Source organism: Tachysurus fulvidraco, chromosome 9, assembly GCF_022655615.1.
Source record: "Tachysurus fulvidraco isolate hzauxx_2018 chromosome 9, HZAU_PFXX_2.0, whole genome shotgun sequence".
Classification (NCBI taxonomy): Eukaryota; Metazoa; Chordata; class Actinopteri; order Siluriformes; family Bagridae; genus Tachysurus; species Tachysurus fulvidraco.
In genome coordinates this window covers 947,583-967,960 of record NC_062526.1, presented here as the reverse complement: position 1 = coordinate 967,960, position 20,378 = coordinate 947,583, and the positions used below count along the sequence as shown (strand labels likewise).

At 43.4% G+C, this 20,378-nt stretch overlaps 3 protein-coding genes across 10 annotated transcripts in view; 2 read left to right on the top strand and 1 right to left on the bottom strand.

The window, feature by feature from the left end:
- On the bottom strand, positions 1-2,681 carry rhbdd3 (rhomboid domain containing 3). Of its 3 annotated transcripts, none has more exons than XM_027169195.2 (6): positions 2,666-2,681; positions 2,054-2,339; positions 1,592-1,975; positions 1,373-1,496; positions 958-1,209; positions 1-711 (listed from the first exon to the last, which is right to left on the bottom strand). In XM_027169195.2, exons 2-6 carry the CDS (start codon positions 2,232-2,234, stop codon positions 552-554), a joined length of 1,101 nt encoding a protein of 366 aa, XP_027024996.1. In that variant the 5' UTR covers positions 2,235-2,339; positions 2,666-2,681; the 3' UTR covers positions 1-551. The 3 variants fall into 3 exon arrangements, with proteins under 3 accessions (XP_027024996.1, XP_027024986.1, XP_027024982.1); XM_027169185.2 differs by lacking the exon at positions 2,666-2,681 and adding an exon at positions 2,508-2,630; XM_027169181.2 differs by lacking the exon at positions 2,666-2,681 and adding an exon at positions 2,487-2,505.
- A 55-nt stretch (positions 2,682-2,736) lies between these two features.
- On the top strand, positions 2,737-12,589 carry ewsr1b (EWS RNA-binding protein 1b). 6 transcript variants are annotated; one of them, XM_047818228.1, is made up of 17 exons: positions 2,762-2,848; positions 4,203-4,239; positions 5,324-5,378; positions 5,614-5,734; positions 5,942-6,137; positions 6,244-6,446; positions 6,602-6,758; positions 9,612-9,649; positions 10,025-10,048; positions 10,140-10,255; positions 10,417-10,546; positions 10,644-10,760; positions 10,936-11,068; positions 11,160-11,245; positions 11,355-11,402; positions 11,678-11,913; positions 12,217-12,589. In XM_047818228.1, the coding sequence occupies exons 1-17, from the start codon at positions 2,833-2,835 to the stop codon at positions 12,274-12,276; spliced, it is 1,773 nt and encodes a 590-aa protein (XP_047674184.1). In that variant the 5' UTR covers positions 2,762-2,832; the 3' UTR covers positions 12,277-12,589. The 6 variants fall into 6 exon arrangements, with proteins under 6 accessions (XP_027024942.2, XP_047674184.1, XP_047674183.1 ...); XM_047818227.1 differs by having other exon boundaries at positions 5,611-5,734; XM_027169167.2 differs by having other exon boundaries at positions 2,763-2,848; positions 5,599-5,734.
- Positions 12,590-14,612: 2,023 nt separating this feature from the next.
- Positions 14,613-20,378, top strand: part of gas2l1 (growth arrest-specific 2 like 1) — a 28,260-nt gene continuing 22,494 nt past the window's right edge. Inside the window, exons 1-3 of the mRNA XM_047818684.1 lie at positions 14,613-15,243; positions 16,374-16,458; positions 16,581-17,320. Of these exons, the coding sequence (XP_047674640.1) occupies positions 16,652-17,320 (669 nt within the window). The 5' untranslated portion in view covers positions 14,613-15,243; positions 16,374-16,458; positions 16,581-16,651. The remainder of the gene's footprint in view (positions 15,244-16,373; positions 16,459-16,580; positions 17,321-20,378) is intronic.

The window sequence follows — 20,378 nt, the reverse complement described above, 5'->3', positions numbered from 1 at the left end:
TCCTTGTGCAGTAGTCTTTATTGTAGATACACCATGAAACGAGTCTGCAAGTCAGAGCGTCGTGACACGGGTGCTGCGGTCATCACGTCTGACTTAAAGTTGTAATACATTGTAAATATACACATGGGGGGGGGGGGGGTCCCATCAGATGGAGACAAAACGCTCGGGTGACAATCAAAACAAGAAAGGATGTTACATGTTACAGCCCCACACCAGATCCTGGACTTTCACCCACCCTTAATCCCATTAACATAAGAGTTTTCTCAGACCCCGTCATTACCATAGAAACGAGTTCACCTCTAATGCTCGGCATTCCTTCTTGACTCAGACCTTGAAACCCATTGCCACCTTAAACAATGGGACAGATGAATAAATAAAACAATGACTTTAAATGATTTTCCTACAACACACAGACAGACAGACAGACAGACAGACACACACACACACACAATTATATAACACTTCAGTTTTCTCTGCTCCAAACGAAACAGACAGAAATTAAAGGTCTGATTCGGTCTGATGTCACTCAGATGAATCCATTAGATTTTGAGTCAGGTGCTTGATGCTTTCTTCCCTTTAGAGATGACCACAGCGTTTTCACCAACCTGGTCATCGATCAGCAGAGAAATCGCTCCGTCCAGGTGAGGAGTCGCAGCCAGAGCCAACACTGCTTTCTCCATCGGGAACCCCATCTTCTCCAGCTGCTGCAGCCTGATCAGAAACAGAGGAAGAAGAAGAAGGGGTACAGTTGTAGTAACAGTTGTAGTAACACCGATATAGCTAGAGCGCATTAAAGGACAAATCCTCTTTAATCTCTCATCTAATTTAAAATTTAACAATTCTTTGTACAAAAACGACGTGTAAACAACGGCGTCAGTGTGAGAGCTGACAAAGAGTTTGAAAGATTTGTTCCATTTTGCTGCAGATTAAAAACAATATTAAAAACAGGTCACACACCTGAGAGAAGACACAGAGGATTTCTGGACTTCCACTTTATCGGCTGTGCCTTCGGGAGCGTCCTGCAGCGACGCCAGGATCCCTGCTCTTAACAACTCCTCGTCCAGAAGCTGCTCGTCTGACGCATTAACAGGTTGTCGTGGCCACTCGGGGGTGGTGTGTTTCCAGGGTTGTGTGTGTGCGTGACTCTCTAACTGGGACCTGCTGGTAGAAGCGAGGCCTCCTGTGTGAAACTCGGCATGTGGGAAAGATCTGAAAAGACAGAAGAAAACTTTGTATTGCATCAGATTTGTAATCTAAACCCAAAACTATCTGCATCTTTTATTCAGGAAATAAATGTGAGTAAACATAGTGCAGATGAAGCCATTGTGGATCATCAGGGCAGGTTTTTTTTTATGTGAAATCGGGTAATAACCTCTGTATGGGGCTGATGTAGGTTGGTAGTTGATATTTATTGGAAACGTAAAGCCACGGTGGAAGGCAGGAGCACACTCCCAGACCCTCGAGCCGCTGCAGGACCTCGATTAACTCAGTGCTGTCTTTGAATAAGTTAAGGACAGCCTTTAAAATGTATGTATAACATATAAGATTTATTGAATATTAATTTTATTCAGTAGTAAAGATAAAAAGATACAGTTAAGCCCCAGGCAGATGGCATAGAAGTGCAGAAGTCCTGGCGCGCTCGGAAGAAGGAACAAATCGACCAGCAGGACGAGCCAAGGCAGGGACCAGGGAGGCAGGCAGCGTAGGACTCGTCTACGTTTGCTCTGTCGACACTGAGCTGCCAGCAGAGCCAGCTGGGTGCCCGAGTAGCCACATATTCGACTGGCTTCGTCCCCCGTCACAAAGAGGAAGAGAGCGTAAATAGGGGGCAGGAGCACTGTAGAGGCAAGAGACAGGACAAGGAAGACCACAGTGCCCCATTTCCTCTCCTGCCTCGGGCCGAGATACAGCAAGAGTACGACATCATGGAGCAAAGACACAAACTCCTCATGACTCACAGCATAGAAGATAAAATCTGCAAAAGAAATATGAGTTCCACGAATCATGACGGTGCAGATGATCATGTGTAACGTTCATGTGAGGTACAACTTACTGTAGACACCTGGGACTTCACCTCCTGGCCCTAAACTCAGACTGGCATGAAGTCCACAAAGCCACACTAACAAAGTGAGGGTCAGGATCAGAGCTGTGCCGCTACACACACCTGAGCCACCTGATCTACTGAGTCCACACCACAGCCATGACCACATGCTACCAGTCTGAGAGATGAACATGGCACAGGTTTGTGTGGTCACTACTGAGTCCACACCACAGCCATGACCACATGCTGACAGTCGGAGATCATCTGAGGAACATGGCACAAGTTTGTGTGGTCACTTCTGTAGGGTATAAACACATAGGGCTACTTTAACCTCTACACACGCGGTTACACAGCTCTAAAGAATCTAGTCACAACTTTTACATGTCTGAAACATTAATAAGTTAAACAAACAATTAAACTTTATATCCCTTAATCTATTGTTTACATTTTATTTTCGATTTCTCACATGTTTACATCTAACACGGACACTTCCTGTCGGGCGAGTCCATTCACGAGTTTTAACAAAAAAAACTACACACACGTATTCCTGCTGGAAATCATTTTTAACCATACAAAAATAAAAAAAACGTATCAACACATTATATATACAAACTTTTACTTCACATTTTAAACCGGTGCGAACGTTTATCTGCCAAACGTCCACCCCTATGGAGTAACGTTGGTACTTTCTGGGTTGGGTTTTTTTGCGCATGCGCGTTTCAATCGTCTTGCTTGAGCGACAATATTTGAGCCGCGCATGCGTGCTGGTCTCTTTATCGGTAGCAGCGAAAATGGCGTCGGTTACAAGTAAGTGCGGTTTCTCACAGCTTTAAAATATTAGCTTTAGCAATAAAATCTGTTTTGAATGAATCGTGTTTCTAAGTTTACTTTATTACCGCGTGACTTGGGTGCGTAATTATCTTCTTGGTTGGGAAAAAAACAACAACGACCCTAGAATTGTTTTGTTAGGTCAAACAACGCAGCTAAGCAAGTTAGCATGTTAGCTACTTAGCATCTTAGCCTGCTAGCATGTTAGCTAGCCGGGTTAGCATCCGGATGCCTCATGTTAAGGTTTATACACGTGTATATGTGCTGCTTTAAGCGTTATAACTCGCCGTATAACACTTTATACACGTGTATACGCACTGAGACGTGCGTTCGTATTAAATAAAGCCCAAAAACTTGAGGTAAATTTCCGAAGTGTGTGTAGTTAGCTTAGCCGGCTAGTTCGGCTGAACGTGTATTCTTTTTCTTTTTTTAAAGCTCACGTGACTTGTGTAACGGTTTTAATCACCACGCACATTTGTGTGTGATTTTTCTCGGTCATTAGATATTTATACACAAATCCAGCGTAGATTCTTTTTTTAACAAGTAGATGTTTGTTTTATTTTTTTCCCGCCGTATTTTATTCAGATTAACGTCGACGGGTGCAAAAGTTTGTGCCCCCGGATATTCCGTGTAACTAAAGTTTTGTATTGATCACTTTTACCTCAAAACGTGTTACTTTGTGAAATGTCCCAAGCGTGTAATTTAATGTAATAAGACAATAAGTCACCGAAGGTAGTAAAATGATCGATGCTCTTATTTGTTCTCACACTTTCTGTACATTACTGATCTGTCTCATGCTTTGTGTTCGTATTTAATACCCCTACTGTCTGTGTGTTGTCTTACAGTCCAAGCTAAATGTATAGTTATTTATGTCTGCACTTTTGAGTCACAAACAACTGGAACCAAATTGCTCGTGTGTGTGTGTGTGTGTGTCGACACAATAAACCTGTTTCTGATTCTAAATAAGAACATGCAATAAGAACACGACACGATACACACGAGTGTAGCCTACTGTGAATACGTTTGTGTGACGACTATTTGGTGGTGATTGTGTTTAAATATAGAGGACACGAGTGTGTGTTTGTGTAATCACCTGCACTGGGCTACGTTTATCCTATTTTTACTCCTTCCTGTCCAACCCTTCAGTCCCTTGGTGTGTTTATACACTCTTTCTATTGAGTGTTGGTGTAAGTGTTGTGTTAATACAAAGCCCACCTTTGTGAGTTAGTGCACTGCACGATATCCCTTTTCTCATCAACGTTGGCCTTTATAGCATTCGAGTGCACTGACGCATACATACCTGACTTTTGTTCTTCTCCTTTTGTCTTTATAGATTACAGTGGCTACAATCAGGCTGGTGCCCAGCAAGCGTAAGTGTGTTTGTTACTCAACTCCATCCATAAATCAGCAAAATACAGAGTGACCCCGAGTTTTAATTTCTCTTTCAACATCAATTACAATTTTGTTTTCAAGTTAAGACAAATAGACCATCACAGCTTGCCATGTGACTAGGGTTGGGAATTAAGAGAGTTTACCATTTCGGTTCCAGTTCTGAGTTACGATTCTCGGTTCAGATTCCGATTCCATAATAAAAGAAATGTGAAATATAATGCACAAGACTTAAACAATTCCATTTGTGTTTATTAATCACTCTTTAAATATTTTAAACAGAGCATTTATCAGTTTAAACTGAAATAAATCCAACATCAAATTTAACATCCAGAATTACAACTTGGAAAAACAGTTAGCAATTTTTCTGAAGAAAAATAAACGTCTGCTTTCTCTGGGAGAAGACGAGACCTTTCCTGGCTTATTGTATCTCCAGCTGTGGAGAAAACGCTCTCAGGGGGTAGATTTGCTTCATCGTTGTAGCTTTGGAAATGAATCCACACTTTAGACTTTTTTTTTTTTTTTAGACATGTTTAACACAAAGCGAACCTCAGCACAGCAGCGCGAGTGACTGATTTCTGTGGTAAGCTGCGTTAATTTGGTTGTGTGACGTCTGTAACAATTAATATTCGTGAGGTAAGACATGGCTATTTAAAGTGACCGATCCCAGCGCTTTGCCAGTCATCGCATCGGAACCGCGTTTGGAACCGAAATGTAAAAATTTCGCGCGGTTCCTGTTAAAAAAACAAACAGAACCGGTTCTGAATAAGAAACTATTCTCCGTTCCCAACACTACTTTCAAGTTAAGACAAATAAACCTCTGACACTGGAGACTCCTTCCATATCTGGTTATGTGGTGTCTCTGTGAACGAGCTGTTGCTAGTAACATATCGGAGCAGAGGTATTAATGTAAACCTGTGATATCAGAGCTGCTGTTAAGGATGATTGATTAACACCTGATGACTGATCAGAATCCGGCAGCGTTATGGGGTCGCGGTCACAATGGTTCGCATTAACCGTGTAGATGGCACCACGGTGCATTGAGCAGCTTTTGTGTTTCCACAGGTACGGCTCGTATGCAGCTCAGCCCGCTCAGGGATACGGACAAACACAAGCACAGGTATCTTCGTTAATCCTTGTTAATAATAGGAGTATACAATCTGTAGGGTTAAATGGTTAGAACTCCAGCCAAAATGCTGTCAGATAAATAAGAGTAAGAGGAGATTTAATGCAGGATAAATTAGAAAGTTGTGTGTAATTTACATGTAGATATGTAATATTTAGAGTAGGAGTTCTTATTTGCAATGTTAGCATGTCTAGAGTAATGTCTGACTCTGCAGGGTTATACTCAGCAGGACTACGCTTCATACGCCCAGCCTGCTGCTGCTGACTCTGCTTACAGCCAGACAGCCTCCTCTGCTGGAGGATACACTCAACAGCAGTACGCAGCCTCATATGGACAAACCACTGCTCCAGGTTTGATCTAAACTCATAACTATTCAGTGTAGGCTATAGAATAAACAATACGGTGATGCAACAGTCCTGATTGTTGCGTGACGTTAATTGATTACGTGGTAAATAATAATGTTTGTGACTTGATGGGCAAAAAGGATTCGAAGAATAGAATGTCTTCAGTCAGACAAAATGCATACACTCATTGTCTCTGTCGGTCTCTCTCTCTAGCTGCTTACAGTGCTCCTCAGGCCGGAGCGCAGGGCTACACCCAGCCTGCGCAGGGCTACGGGACTAGCAGCTATACCAGCACCAGCACCACCGCTGCTCCTCCTGCCACCCCAGCATCTTATGGCACGCAGCCAGGATACAGCGCTCAGTCCGCGTACTCTGGATACGGCCAGCAGGCCGCTTCGGCTCCTCAGAGGTACTGCAGAGATGCTCAGCACCTTCTGTTTATGGTGGAGGTTCCTGTGGTGTTGCTAAAACACAGATGGTGTTTTAGTTTCTGATCTCTCTTTCCCCACTTCTAGTTACAGCAGCAGCTCTCAGTCTGCCTATACCCAAGGGGGCTACCAGGCCCAGCAGTCGGCCTACGGTGGGCAACAGGCCGCTTACCCTCAAGTCCCACCCCAACAGCCTCCATCTACTGCCTACCCTCCTCCCAACGGATCCTACTCTCAGTACAGCCAGCCCGGAGCTTCTCAGGGCAGCTATGACCAGTCTGGACCCTATGGTGAGGTTCACATTTAAAAACAATGGTATCGGAGGTAAACGGTCACATTTGAGTGGGTGAAATTTTAATATTTATTCAGATTAAAGCCTCTTAATTTTACATATTAGATGTGAGATCTGGTTTAGTAAGCATAGATCTGCTGCTACCTCATACAGGTGGTTACGGTCAGGGTGGTGTGAGTGGAGGTTACGGAGGCTCTCAGCCACCCCAGCGTGGAGGTTACCACGGAGACGGCGGTGGTCGGGATGGCTATGACAGGCCAGGGATGCGCGGCGGACCGCGGGGTCGTGGCCCGATGGGTCGTGGCATGGGGTAAGTTCTGACACTCTAACTATTTCAGGTTATCTGTTTCTCCCCGACAGGCTAACCAGAGCTGGGCTGTGCTGCTTCGTCAGACAAACATGCATGGTGGTGTAGATGCTTTCTACACCCAGACAGCTTTATATTCAGCTCTGACACTTGTTTCTAACCCAAACCTTGTTTAAGAGCTGCAGCTTAAAAGATTTACACGTTCAGGGCTCGTCTTGCCTTTTACCCACACCTTTAACACCGCATGCAGCATCACTCTTCTCTCCACATCTACACGTCCACAAAGTAGAAGTTTTTTTTATCCTGTTTCAGTCGAGTAAACAATCTCTGACATAAATAACAGCGCGGTATATTAAATAACGGTGGTCATGGCAGTAAAACTCCTAACTTGTACAAGTGCTGGTGTTGCATGTGTCTAACAGACAGCATGGAGTTCTGCAGCTATCCTGCTCAGTGTTCTAGCAAAACTCCAGTGTTTATCTGGGTCTTAGACAAATCATATGACTGCATCTGTGAACAAAATGCTTTCAAAAAGGTTCACATTTACAATATTAAGGCACGAGTTTAAACATGAACACCGTGTTGGGGGGGGGGTATTATTGATTTCTTCTGGACTGTAAAAATGCTTTATTATAATTAATTAGAAGTGCGGTTGACTTTTATGATGCTACAGTCCTCAAATAATAAAGGGTGAGCGCAGACTCTGGGCATTTCAGGGTCGACCTTCAGCTTCCACAGAACGACCGGAGAAGGTCCAGATGACGTGGTCATGGGTTTTGTGGAGTCCGGTCCAGGTGTCTGTTAGAAACAGTAACATCACAGAGACCTACAACTGTCTCGGTCCTGTCTCCAAATATCTAAATAACATGTAGGTTACGTTAGACACCATCCTGGAGCTCTTTTAAGAGGTCTCTCATGGTTAGGAACCAGGTCAGAATCGCATCCATAAGGTCTGAGAATCTGAGAGGAACATGCAGGATTCCTGCTTGTTTCAAAGGAGTAATAACACGAAATTCCTCTTGAGATGTAGATGATTATCAAAATCTGCAGATGCAGCAACTCATCACCATTAAACATTGTCTCTAGAAACGTGTGTTTTCTCTGCTGCTGGTTTTCTGTTCCTAGCAGGAGATCAGATTTAACAGATCCTCCTCAAACACGGGCTGGACCAACGTTTTAATACATACCAGAGCATCTGACCTAAAACTTTCCCTTCATTCATCAGGACAGTTTATTACAGTTCGTTAGGACCTGTGCACCAGCGCTGTTAGGGTTCTTGTAAACTTTTTTGAGGCACTTGCTTATGTTCATAAACCTACCATGCCTTGTTCTTCAGGTTGTGTAGGTTTATGAGCATAAGCAAGTGCCTCAAAGTTTACAAGAACCCTAACAGCACTGGTGCACAGTGTCATAAGAGATGTTGGTCATCAGTTTCACCTCCATGCACCAGATTTCAGACATTCTTAAGAGCAGCAAATTTAACAATTGTACCCTTTGACTTTGGTGACGAGGTGTCGTAACCCCCACTTGCTAAATATTGGTTGGAACAAACTTTTTCACAGGGCTGAAACTCTTGGTGCTTGGGCCCAGCAATCGCTGCTTACAGATACAAGAGGATACATCCAAGTAATAAAACACAAATCATTAGAAACCTTTTTTTTTTTTTACTTTTGTGAAAGTATTCACATACCATTGGGCTAATTTATTATCTTATTTATTTATTTATTTAATAAAAGAATGGCCAGAAAAATAAACCCATGGAATGGTAAGAGGGGGAAAAAAATATGGTTTTAATTTTATTTAAGTTTTATATTTAAAAACCCAGAATCTAAAACATTTTACTTTAGGCTTTATTTTATTTATTTTTTATTTTAGCTGAAGACTTGACCATTTTGTCAAATATTTGATTAATGGGAATTTTCTTTTCAGGTCTATTTTGGTGTTTTGTCAAAAAGCGAAACTTTTTTTTCTTTTTTTAAGTAAATAATTAATGTTGATTCAGAATCCTAACACGGACGAGTCTCGAGTTATAACTTTTTTTTTTAACAATTTGTGCTGCGATTAAATGTTTTAAAGTCTGAGACTAAACGTATCCGTGAGTTCGAATGTCCCGAAGAGGAGCCGCACGTCCGGTCTGTGTACAAGTCAGTAATCCTCTTTATATCCCTTAAGTATAACTATCGAATCTCACAAGGTAAGCGCGAACACCCGCACACCTTGTTTTCCATTCAAACAGAAATATTGTTGGGAAACGCTCAAAGTTCCAATTTCTGAGTGAGATTGCAGCTTTGCAGTGTTTCCACATGGGTTTGTGTTTTCACTCTGATGATGATGATGATGATGATTATTATTATTTTTTCCAAGTCTCATTTTAACGCCTTTTGTCATATTTGTATGCTACAGGTAACAGAACGTCATTACTTTAGGTCCTTCTTACCGTATCAAAGCCAGCAGCTCACAGGGGTGAAGGAAAACTCGCTGAAATCAAGAATTTATTTATTTATTTATTTTAACTCTGATGTAATATTGATTTATTTATTTAAAAAAAAAACCCAACAAAATAACTAAAATTGCTCAAAGGGTAAAGCTGTGTTTTTATACGTGTTACCGTAAAGTTTCTGTTGTTTATCCATCACTGTTATAACTTTTTTTTGTTGTTATAGTTGTGTTCATCTGTGTGTTTAATGTTATGCTTTGACAATAATTTTGCTAACATCAAATCCAAACCACAAGGTATTACATGAGGGGTTTTCATGGATAAAAAAAAAAAACATAGATGAGTGAGTTTTGTCCATGCGCTGTTGAAGTCCCCTTGGTTTCAAGACTTAATGGAATTTCACCTATCTTCATTCGTAGCATGGCTGGAGACAGAGGTGGCTTCAGTAAGCCTGGTGGTAAGTTACTACAGAGTATTACACTGGCTTAGTCCTCTAATCGTTTAAACCCGAGTAACCTTTTTTCTGTTGCCGCGCCAATTTATGGTGTCAATTTATTTAAAAACGGGGATTCATCTTTTTTTCTTTTGTTGAAGGGTTTATTTGAAACGACGTCCTTTCAGGATGTTTTTACTTTTGGGGTGTTTTTTATTATTATGTTTATGTTAAAAAATTGTCTCGTGCAGAGAAACCCTAAAGTCCAAAACCCACGCCACTTCACGGCCAAGTAATTTACCAAATACTGCCTTCAGAGTCGCGCTCAGTCGCTCCTGTCGGACATAACGCTTCTTTTCTCCTCTCTTTCTCTCCCTTTATTCGTTCTCTGGACATCAGGAGCCTTAAGGGATGGGATGGAAGGTGAGTATCGGGTCTTTCGTGTTCACACGCACCTGATTATCCGTTTAGACGTCACGTTCCGTATTGACGTTTGTTTATTTCTGCCTCTCAGGACACCCAGGAGAGCAGGACGAGTCTGAGAACAGCACCATCTACATCACCGGCTTGACTGAGAAGGCCACGCTGCCCGAGATGGCTGATTTCTTTAAACACTCTGGCACCATAAGGGTGAGTGCTCTGGTGACCATGAACACACACACACACACTCCTGATGATGATAAACCGGTTTAGGGTTTAGACCTGGAGTCTAAAGCATTAAGATTTTTTTTCTTTTGTGTTTTATATACATGCACATAAATGTGACCTTTTGGGAACTGTATTCGTCACAGATAAACCGCCGCCTGAACCAACCGGCAATCAACATCTACACTGATAAAGACTCTGGCAAACCGAAGGGAGACGCCACTCTGTCCTACGATGAGCCGTCATGTGCCAGAGCCGCTGTGGAACACTTTAACGGTGAGTCTCTCACTGTACAGCTCTGTATTACACACACACTCGAGCACACACGTGTTATTTGTGTTAATATCTGTGTTATGTGTTTCTGTGCATCCAGGTAAGGAGTTCCAGGGCCGGAGGCTGAACGTGTCGATGGCACGGAGGAAAACCGTCCCAGGGCTGATGAGAGGAGGAATGCCCATGAGAGGAGGTCCGAACATGATGGATCGTGGAGGTACAGCTAACCCTAACACGCGCACGCACACACACCCTTCTGTATTGAGACCATTAAGAGACTTAAAACTTTCATTATTATTTATAAACACTTGGTATTGTGTCTGTTTAGTTTGACCATTTTAGTGTAGGTTTATTTATTTTGTATTACATTTGGTTCATTTTGCTCTGAGCAGGTATGATGGGACGCGGAGGAGACAGGGGTGGGTTCCCTCCCCGTGGGGGTCCTCGGGGTGCCATGGCCTGGGGAGGGCCACCGGGCGCCAACAACGTCCCAAAGAGAGCTGGAGACTGGGAGTGCCCCAACCCGTGAGTGTCTCTCTCTCACACACACACACACACACGACTGCAGTTAGGTTTAGTGTATGTGATTCACTTCCTGTCGTGTGTGTGTGTGCAGTGGATGCGGGAACCAGAACTTTGCCTGGAGGACCGAGTGCAACCAGTGCAAAGCTCCAAGACCTGAGGGCATGGCACCTCCTCCAGGTAACACACATGCGCGTGATAAAACCTCTTATTATACAACACTACTACTCTCTTAACCGCACACAGTTTAATTATTTTAGTCTTTGAATATGAAACTTTCACTTTGAAGCTTCATGTCCCCCTGATGACAGTCAACTCCAGAATTATTGGCACCCTGGTAAAAAAAATTAATTGACTTTCTCTCATGCTTCAAATGTGAGTGATCACTTTCACTTAAAGCAGATAGGGATGATTTTATAAGTGTTATAATCGAACTAAAATAAAGCCAATACTATTGTTGTATCTGATTATTTAACATTTATGAAGGAATATTTCTTTATTGTTAAAACCAGTTTATTAATGTTTTATTTGGACACTAGCTGAAATTGGTTCTACTGTTAACACGAGAAATAATCGGTTCCCTGGTGATGGTGTATAACGTGTGTGTTTTAGGAGGAGATCGAGGCCGCGGCGGGATGCTTCGTGGGGGTAGAGGGATGGACCGCGGTGGGCCAGGCGGAATGCGTGGAGGCTGGGTCGGTGAACCCGGAGGCTTTAGGGGCGGCCGGGGTGGGATGGACCGTGGGGGATTTAGAGGAGGAATGCGGGGAGGACCTCCGATGGACCGCGGAGCGAGGCGAGGAATGGGACCAGGGAAGATGGATATGAGGTATGACGCTGACTCACAGGTTAACGAATTTTATTTATTTATTTATTCCCCTTTATGGAAAAATGTGTAGATGTATAACATTAATAATAAACACAGGACAGAGAAAAATAATCAGAACCTTGGTGAAGTTTGTCGATGCTTTTAAGGTTGAATTTCTTACAACAGCGCCACCAACTGTCTGTAACATAGCAGAACATCTGAAGCGAAACGGTTCCTGTCCATGTTATAGCAGCTTTAAACAGTTGTTCCCTCACAAGCTTCCATGTTTTCTGAAGTTAAGATAATGATAGCTCTCTCTGTGTCTCTCTCTCTCTCTCTCTAGGGATCAGCGTCAGGAGCGCAGAGACAGACCGTACTGAAGCATTTCGCCCATTCACACTGATGAACGTGTTTTAGAAGCTTCTTTTTAAATGCTCTTTTTATTTCCTAGTCCATATTTATACATGGTTATCCACATTCACATCTGCCTGTGTGGCTTCATTATTACCTTTTGATTTAGGAGTTTAATTAGATTTTTTTTTTTTGGGTTTAGTGTTTTGTTGTTTTTTTAGACCTCTTTCATTTTTCTCTGTAAATTTCAATATTGTCAAGTTTTGTTTTGTAGTATTATAACCACTTCCCTTCTGTACTGCTATGTACTTTCCAACCTGTTTTTTTGTTTTTTTAAATAAACTTCAACTGGCTTTACTTTTTAACGTTGTGTGGTGTTCCCTGTCTTCGGTACACGAAGACCGGACCTCAGTGGTGGTGGTTGCTCCATATGGACCACAGATTTAGTGGCTTTTATTGGCCGCTGTGAACTCATGAAACGGCTCTGAAAAGGGTTCAGTGAAATAAAACTCTGTACCGTCGGATTTATTAAACTTTTTAAAATTTAGACATTTATTTTTACACTTTTGTACACAAGAGTTCTGAAAAAAGCTCCTGTAAAACAGGACATTACCAATGATTGCGCAGTTCACACTTTCACCACGAGGTGTCACTGTCTCTCTTTATTCCGACTGTCAGCGTCCCTGTCTGATGCTACATCTGAGATTTTACATGCAGTTTAATGCCTTGCAGTGTTTAAAAGCTGAGAAGGAATGGGTCCTGGAATGCTGACGTTCTTATGAGGATCTGATTTGGTATTTATTCTTGGAAATGAGGCTTTAATACTTTGTTTGGTCAAAAGTTTGTCTTGACCTTATAAAGGTTTCTGCATGAAATCAGTTCGTTCAAATAGTAGCTACATGTTTGTTATACATAGAAAATGAATAAACTTTACACTTGGATCTAAAGCTTTTTATAAAATGTTGTTGTGAAGTGAGAGCAGCTGGAAAAGCTTTGAGGTTAATGTGGAGAGCTGAACATCTGGTCTGCACGTTCCTGGATGACAGAACTGTGAGAAACTGCTGCTACGTTAAGCCTGAAGTCATGAAGCTCTTGGATCTGGTTTCATCCATAAGACACCTGAGGAGCTCAGAATGAATTACTCATTATAGAATATATATTTTATATATATATATATAGAGAGAGAGAGAGAGAATGTTTCATATGCATATGTTTTCATGGATAGACAATAGGGAGGTGTTTGTGTAGAAGAGCTGATTCATCCAGCCCTCTGAAATGATGCTCGCTCTCTGTCTGTCTGTCTCTCTCTCTCTCCCTCTCTCCACCCCTCCTTCTGCTCTCTTAAAGCAACAACCGACGCATTTCAAATCAAAACAAGGGCCTCCTTCTGGAACCAGAAAACGTTCACACACTGTTAGAGCCAGTGATCTGCAGCTCATCATGATGAAGACAAAGCTGGGTTTATAATGTAGAGGGAGAGAGAGAGACTGAAGTTCTTGTGTTGCGGCTTATTCACATACTGCATTGTTCCTAAAGGACTTTGAAAAATGTTGATTCACTTCCTGTCTGGATGAGACTGACTCTTGATGTGTGTGTGTGTGTGTGTGTGTGTGTGTGTGTGTGTGTGTGAAATTATTCTATATAATTACACCGATGCTGAACTCTGGACTCTGATTGGTTAGAAGGTGTTGATTAGAGTTCTGTAGCAGCAGCTTTGACACAAGGGCTTTTATTGTTTCCATAGCAACAGCGTGTTCATGTGCACCGTGCATATGAATATGGTTCTTTAGCCCAGAGTTGCTGTGGTATGAGGAGTAAATCAGTTGGGTGATGTTATGGGGAGAGTAAAAAGTTAATCCGGTCCATCAAACCACAGAAAGGATTATTTTCTTAAAACTTTAAACAGTGTCTGATTATTGATGCTGTACGTCCTTTAGACAGACTGATGTGTATGTGTGTGTGTGTGTGTATGTATATGTGTGCGTGTGTGTGTATGTATGTGTGTGTATGTATATGTGTGCGTGTGTATGTGTGTGTATGTATGTATGTGTGTGTATGTATGTATATGTGTGCGTGTGTGTATGTATGTATGTGTGTGTGTATGTATATATGTGTGTGTTTGTGTATATACTGTATGTGTTTGTGTGTATATGTGTGTATGTATGTATGTGTGTATGTATGTATGTATATGTGTGTGTATGTGTGTCTGTGCGTGTGTGTATGTATGTATATGTGTTTGTGTATATGTGTGTGTGAGTGTATGTGTGTATGTATGTATATATGTGTGTGTGTGTGTGTGTGTATATGTGTGTGTGCGTGTGTGTGTCTGTAGCTATCCACGTGCACATGTATCAGTATGTAGGCGTTATAAGTGAATATAAGTGTTATAACACCTTGTAAACGCTGTAGATGTCAGAGTTAATCCTCCCACTACATAAACACACTGAGTGTCTGTGTGTTTATTCAGTTTAAACGTTTTAGTTTGCTTTCGTTATTTACACTAAACCGAGGGTCGTGTTCCAAACAACACTGCAGTAGATATGTAGGGGACTACGTGCCTCGGTGACGTCACTGTTCCACACAGGACCCTATGTAGGGAGCGCGCAGAGATTTGGGACGCAGCCCGAAAGCTTCTCCTGTCTCTTTAAAGGCCGATTACAGAGGGCAGTTCGGGGCTTTCTTTTCTTCCCCTAAGCGAACAGTCACGCCTTCATCACGCCTTCATCACACCGGGAACGGCAGCAGTGTGCTGACACGCACAGGACACGCAGATGGGAGAAGGGAGAGAAAAGAGGGAGAGAAAGGGAATCTAGCGGGCCATGGATAGCTGACACACACACACACACACACACACACACACACACACACACACACACACACACACACACACGGAGGTGATTACACGAGGACGTTTGGAGGACTATGGACCGAGGACAGTGTGATGGGACTCAGGACAGAGATAAGTTCAGGACTCCATGGTTACAGTGACACATACAGCTGAACACCAGCATCATGTCGGGTAAGAAGATAGGATTCATATACTCAGCTCTCACAAGTGTTTAACGTTCATAACGCTACATTCATCCTTTATAAGGGGGAGGGGGGACGGGGGGGGAGAGAGGTAGAGAGAGCGCGAGAGACAGACACAGAGAGAGAGAGAGAGAGGGAGAGAGAGCGAGAGAGAGAGAGAGAGAAAGGGGAGAGAAAGAGAGAGAGAAAGAGAGGGAGAGAGAGAGAGAGAGAAAGAGAGAGAGAGGGAGAGAGAGAGAGAAAGAGAGAGAGAGAGAGAGAGATTAGGCTTTAACGTCCCCTCCGACAGTGAGACAGGATCAGAGCGTTTTGCATAAACACCATAAACACAAACTGTCTCCATTTAAATAACGAGCGACATTTCAGGGGAATTTTGTGTTAGATTTGTGATGAAAGAAGCAGTTAAAGCTGTCTGAGGTCTGAGATGTGCTGAGAAGTAGATCAAACTAAACACTTCGACCGAATTATTAATACACACACACACACACACACACACACACACACACACACACACACACACACACACACACACACACAGTAGTGATTTAACTATTTACAGTTTGATTGTGTGGAGTTAGAACATTTATAGTGTTTATAATGTTATAATGTTTATAGAGTTTATACAGTGTTGAATTATCACATGTAATAGAGCAGACATAAAGGGACTATAAAGTGTTTGTCACCGCTACTGTATTAAATAATCTCTAATGTCCTTTAACATGTTCGGTGTTGAGGTAACTAACCCTCTGGGTGTGAGGAATTAACACCTACATGTAGAAAATGTTTCTGTGTTAAATCCCTATGTTCAGTGATGGATTGAGTCTTAATGTTAATAATGTATATAAGGTTACAGCTTTGATGGGCTGGTGTTAAGTACACACACACACACACACACACACACACACACACACACACACACACACACACACACACTACAGTGTTGAGCTGAAAGATAAGAACTGATTAACTACATTGTTGAAGTTTAGTCTTCATGATAAACTCGACACCACAGTGTTGTGTGAACTCGTGTGTGTTGCGTCAGGTCCAACACCTGTAACTAACACAGCGTGAAGTCTTTATCGTGTGTAAGTGTTTGTGTTTCTGCTCTCCGTCCTGTAGGAGCTTGAATATCTGCAGGAGAATGTGGCGTTTGGTGGAAACACGGATCTCACGCACATCTGGATCCTTCACAGCTGCTTCCAGAGTGTGCTGATTACACACACACACACACACACACACACACACACACACACACACACACACACACTGCTTGGACATATCGAACACCTCTAGTGAGTGATGTTCTTGTCTTTATCGTGCTTTCAGCAGACTCAGTCATCCTGACAATCAGACGTCACTCTGTGCCTTTATTAACGCTCTCATTGATCAGAAACAACATGGCCGACCAAAGCAACATCCAGTGCGCTGCTTCTAAAAGCATCCGTCCGTTTAAGTCCAGTGAGGAATACCTGTACGCCATGAAGGAGGACCTGGCCGAGTGGCTGAACGGTCTGTACGATCTAGACATCACGGCCGACACCTTCATGGAGGGCCTGGAGACTGGCTGTGCTCTCTGTCGCCATAGCAACAACGTGAACCGCACCGCGCTGGAGTTCCTGTCCCAGCACCCGGACTCGACGCTCATCGCTCCGAGACGGGACGTGGCGTTCCAGTCACGCAACGTGGTTCCTGGATCGTTTGTAGCGCGCGACAACGTGTCCAACTTCATCGGCTGGTGCAGGCACGAGCTGCGTATCAAAGACGTCCTCATGTTCGAGACCAACGACCTGGTGGAGCGCTGCAATGAAAAGAACTTCGTGCTGTGCCTGCTGGAGGTGGCGCGCCGAGGGGCCAAGTTCGGCATGCCCGCCCCCATGTTGGTGCAGCTCGAGGAGGAGATCGAGGAGGAGATTCGTGACCAGGAGAACCTGCAGGAGAACGGCAACAAACCAAGCAGCAGAACATTTCATCAGGAAAAGAGGAACAGTGATTTGGAACCGGAGCTCATCAACAACTGGAAAGAGCAGAAAAGGATCTTGTGTGACATGCGCAACCTGGACGAGCTGGTGAGTGTGTGAACGTCACTAAATAGTCCTTACACAAGTGTGTGTGAGTGTGTGTGAGTGTGTGTGAGTGAAAGGTCAGGTCCAGCACAGAGGTCAGAGGTCATAGCTCTGATTAGTGAGTGTCCACGCGAGTGTCCGACCTTCTCGGACCTTCTCAAATCACTGTGGTTCGTAAATTTTATGAAATAACGAGAGCGGCGTTAAAGATACAATAAAACCTTCCAGGTCACCACAGATCCAGGGGGCGGAGCTTCATTATAATAGGTGGGATTGAGCTCAGGGGGTAAAATGTTGAACCCATCTAACAGTTAAAAATCGCAGACCTGAAGGCGATGTCTAAATGAATCTAATTACATCACACACTCAACCTCGCTGAGCCTCGAGCGATCCTCACGGTACCTCCTCACAGTAACCCACACTGACCTTTCACCTCTCTGCCACATGACGTTTAGAGAGATAGAGAGACATCCTGTACTCCTGCAGACCTTTATTGAGCATGAACACTAACCAGGTTGGTTTTAAAGTCTTCTCAGGTCACCACAGGTTCTGCTGAAGGTTCTGCTGAAGGTTCTGCTGAAGGTCCTGCTTGTGTTCCAGCTTTCTGCAGTTTTTACAGATCAGTGAATACTTAAGCGTAAAGTTTTAGCCCCGACACGCGGCTCATGACGGTAGTCGTGACAACAGCAGAAAGGTTATCAGAGCTCGATGAAGATCACTAAACGTTCTACAGCCTGATCTCGCTGTTGAGTATCAGACACTTCCTGTTAAACTGGAAACTGTAAATGAGATCGGACCGGTGCAGGAGGGCGTAAAGGGTTAATTTGGTAGTTAGATTCCGTCGTCTTGGGCAGTTTGACATGAACCTCGTAGATCAACCAACAAACGTTTGGGTTCATATTTAAACACCACTTCATCTGATGAACAGATTACTATAAATATAAAAGCCACAGGTGTGGAGCTGTAATTAACATCTGTAATTAACAGCTGTAATTAACATCTGTAATTAAACTGTAATTAACCTGTAATTAGGCTGTAATTAAGCTGTAATTAAGCTGTAATTAAGCTGTAATTAAGCTGTAGCGACACACACACAACCTGGAGCTACTGAACACTTCAATCATTAAAGGTGTGTTAGTTAGATTTTTAAAAAAGGGGTGGACGCAAAAAGTACCGAAAAAAAAATGTACGCAAAAATCTACGCAAATGTACGCAAAAATCTACTCATTAGGCAGAGAGTTTGACTCCTAACCCTAAGGTTGTGGGTTCGAGTCTCGGGCCGGCAATACCACGACTGAGGTGCCCTTGAGCAAGGCAACGAACCCCCCCAACTGCTCCCCGGGCGCCGCAGCATAAATGGCTGCCCACTGCTTCGGGTGTGTGTTCACGGTGTGTGTGTGTGTGTGTGTGTGTTCACTGCTGTGTGTGTGTGTTCACTGTGTGTGTGTTCACTGTTGTATGTGTGTGTGTGTGTTCACTGTGTGTGTGTTCACTGCTGTGTGTGTGTGTGTGTGTTCACTGTGTGTGTGTTCACTGTTGTATGTGTGTGTTCACTGCTGTGTGTGTGTTCACTGTGTGTGTGTGTTCACTGCTGTGTGTGTGTGTGTGTTCACTGTGTGTGTGTGTTCACTGCTGTGTGTGTTCACTGTTGTATGTGTGTGTGTATGTGTTCACTGTGTGTGTGTGTGTTCACTGTGTGTGTGTTCACTGCTGTGTGTGTGTGTTCACTGTGTGTGTGTGTGTTCACTGTGTGTGTGTGTTCACTGTTGTATGTGTGTGTGTGTGTGTTCACTGTTGTATGTGTGTGTGTGTGTTCACTGTGTGTGTGTGTTCACTGTGTGTGTGTTCACTGTTGTATGTGTGTGTGTGTTCACTGTGTGTGTGTGTTCACTGCTGTGTGTGTGTTCACTGTGTGTGTGTGTTCACTGCTGTGTGTGTTCACTGTGTGTGTGTGCACTTTGCATGGGTTAAATGCAGACAGTATGGGTCACCGCACTTAGCCGAGTGTCACGTCACTTATATTTGGGGACTTTGTGAGCTCACACACACTCTGTGGTTTTGACCATCTGAGTTCTGTAGTACTGCAGATGGACAAATAAAGAGCAGTCACAGGCTCCGTAACTTAGCGTCTTACAGCTGCCTCATGCACGAGACGCTGCTGATGTCTACAACACATCACTAAGGTTCTAATAAACAGATAAAGTTCTGTAATAAACTTCACACGCTCGTGTTTAACAGCCAAAGTTCTCGAGGAGATCCAGCTCCAGTAAGGAGAAACCGACCGAGGAACATGATGTAATGAACAATGAGGACGTTGAGTTACGGTGTACAAATCCATCACGACCTCGAGAGGAGATCAGACCCTTAATCGAGGTCGCTTTAGGTTTGTTGTGGGCGTGGCCAGTTTCAGGAGAAGTCATCAGAGTGGATCATGACCCCCAGCTCTCGCCCTCACACTCACTCTAATCAGGTTCCCAGATAAAACCTTCTGTTGTCTGAGGAGAGAGCGGCGACTATTACATCACAGCACTGATGAACCCTGCGTCCTGATTGGACAGAAGGTGTTGATTAGATTACTGTAACGCAGCTGTGACTGTAGAACACACACATTGTTTCCTGTAAAGAGACACGTGTGTGTGTGTGTGTGTGAGTCAGGGGTGAAGCTGGAAATGAAAGCTTTCTCACATCTCCAGGACAGGAGTTTGTTTCTCACACACACACACACTCACACAGACACACACACACACACACACACACACAGAAATATACACACACAGACACACACACAAAAAGACACAGACAGACACTCACACAGACACACAGACACATACAGACAGACAGACAGACAGACACACAGACAGACAGACACACACACACACACACAGAAATATACACACACAGACACACATACAGACAGACAGACACACACACACACACACACACACACAGAAATATACACACACAGACAGACAGACAGACACACACACACAGAGAAATATACACACACAGACACACAGACAGACAGACAGACACACACACAGAAATATACACACACAGACAC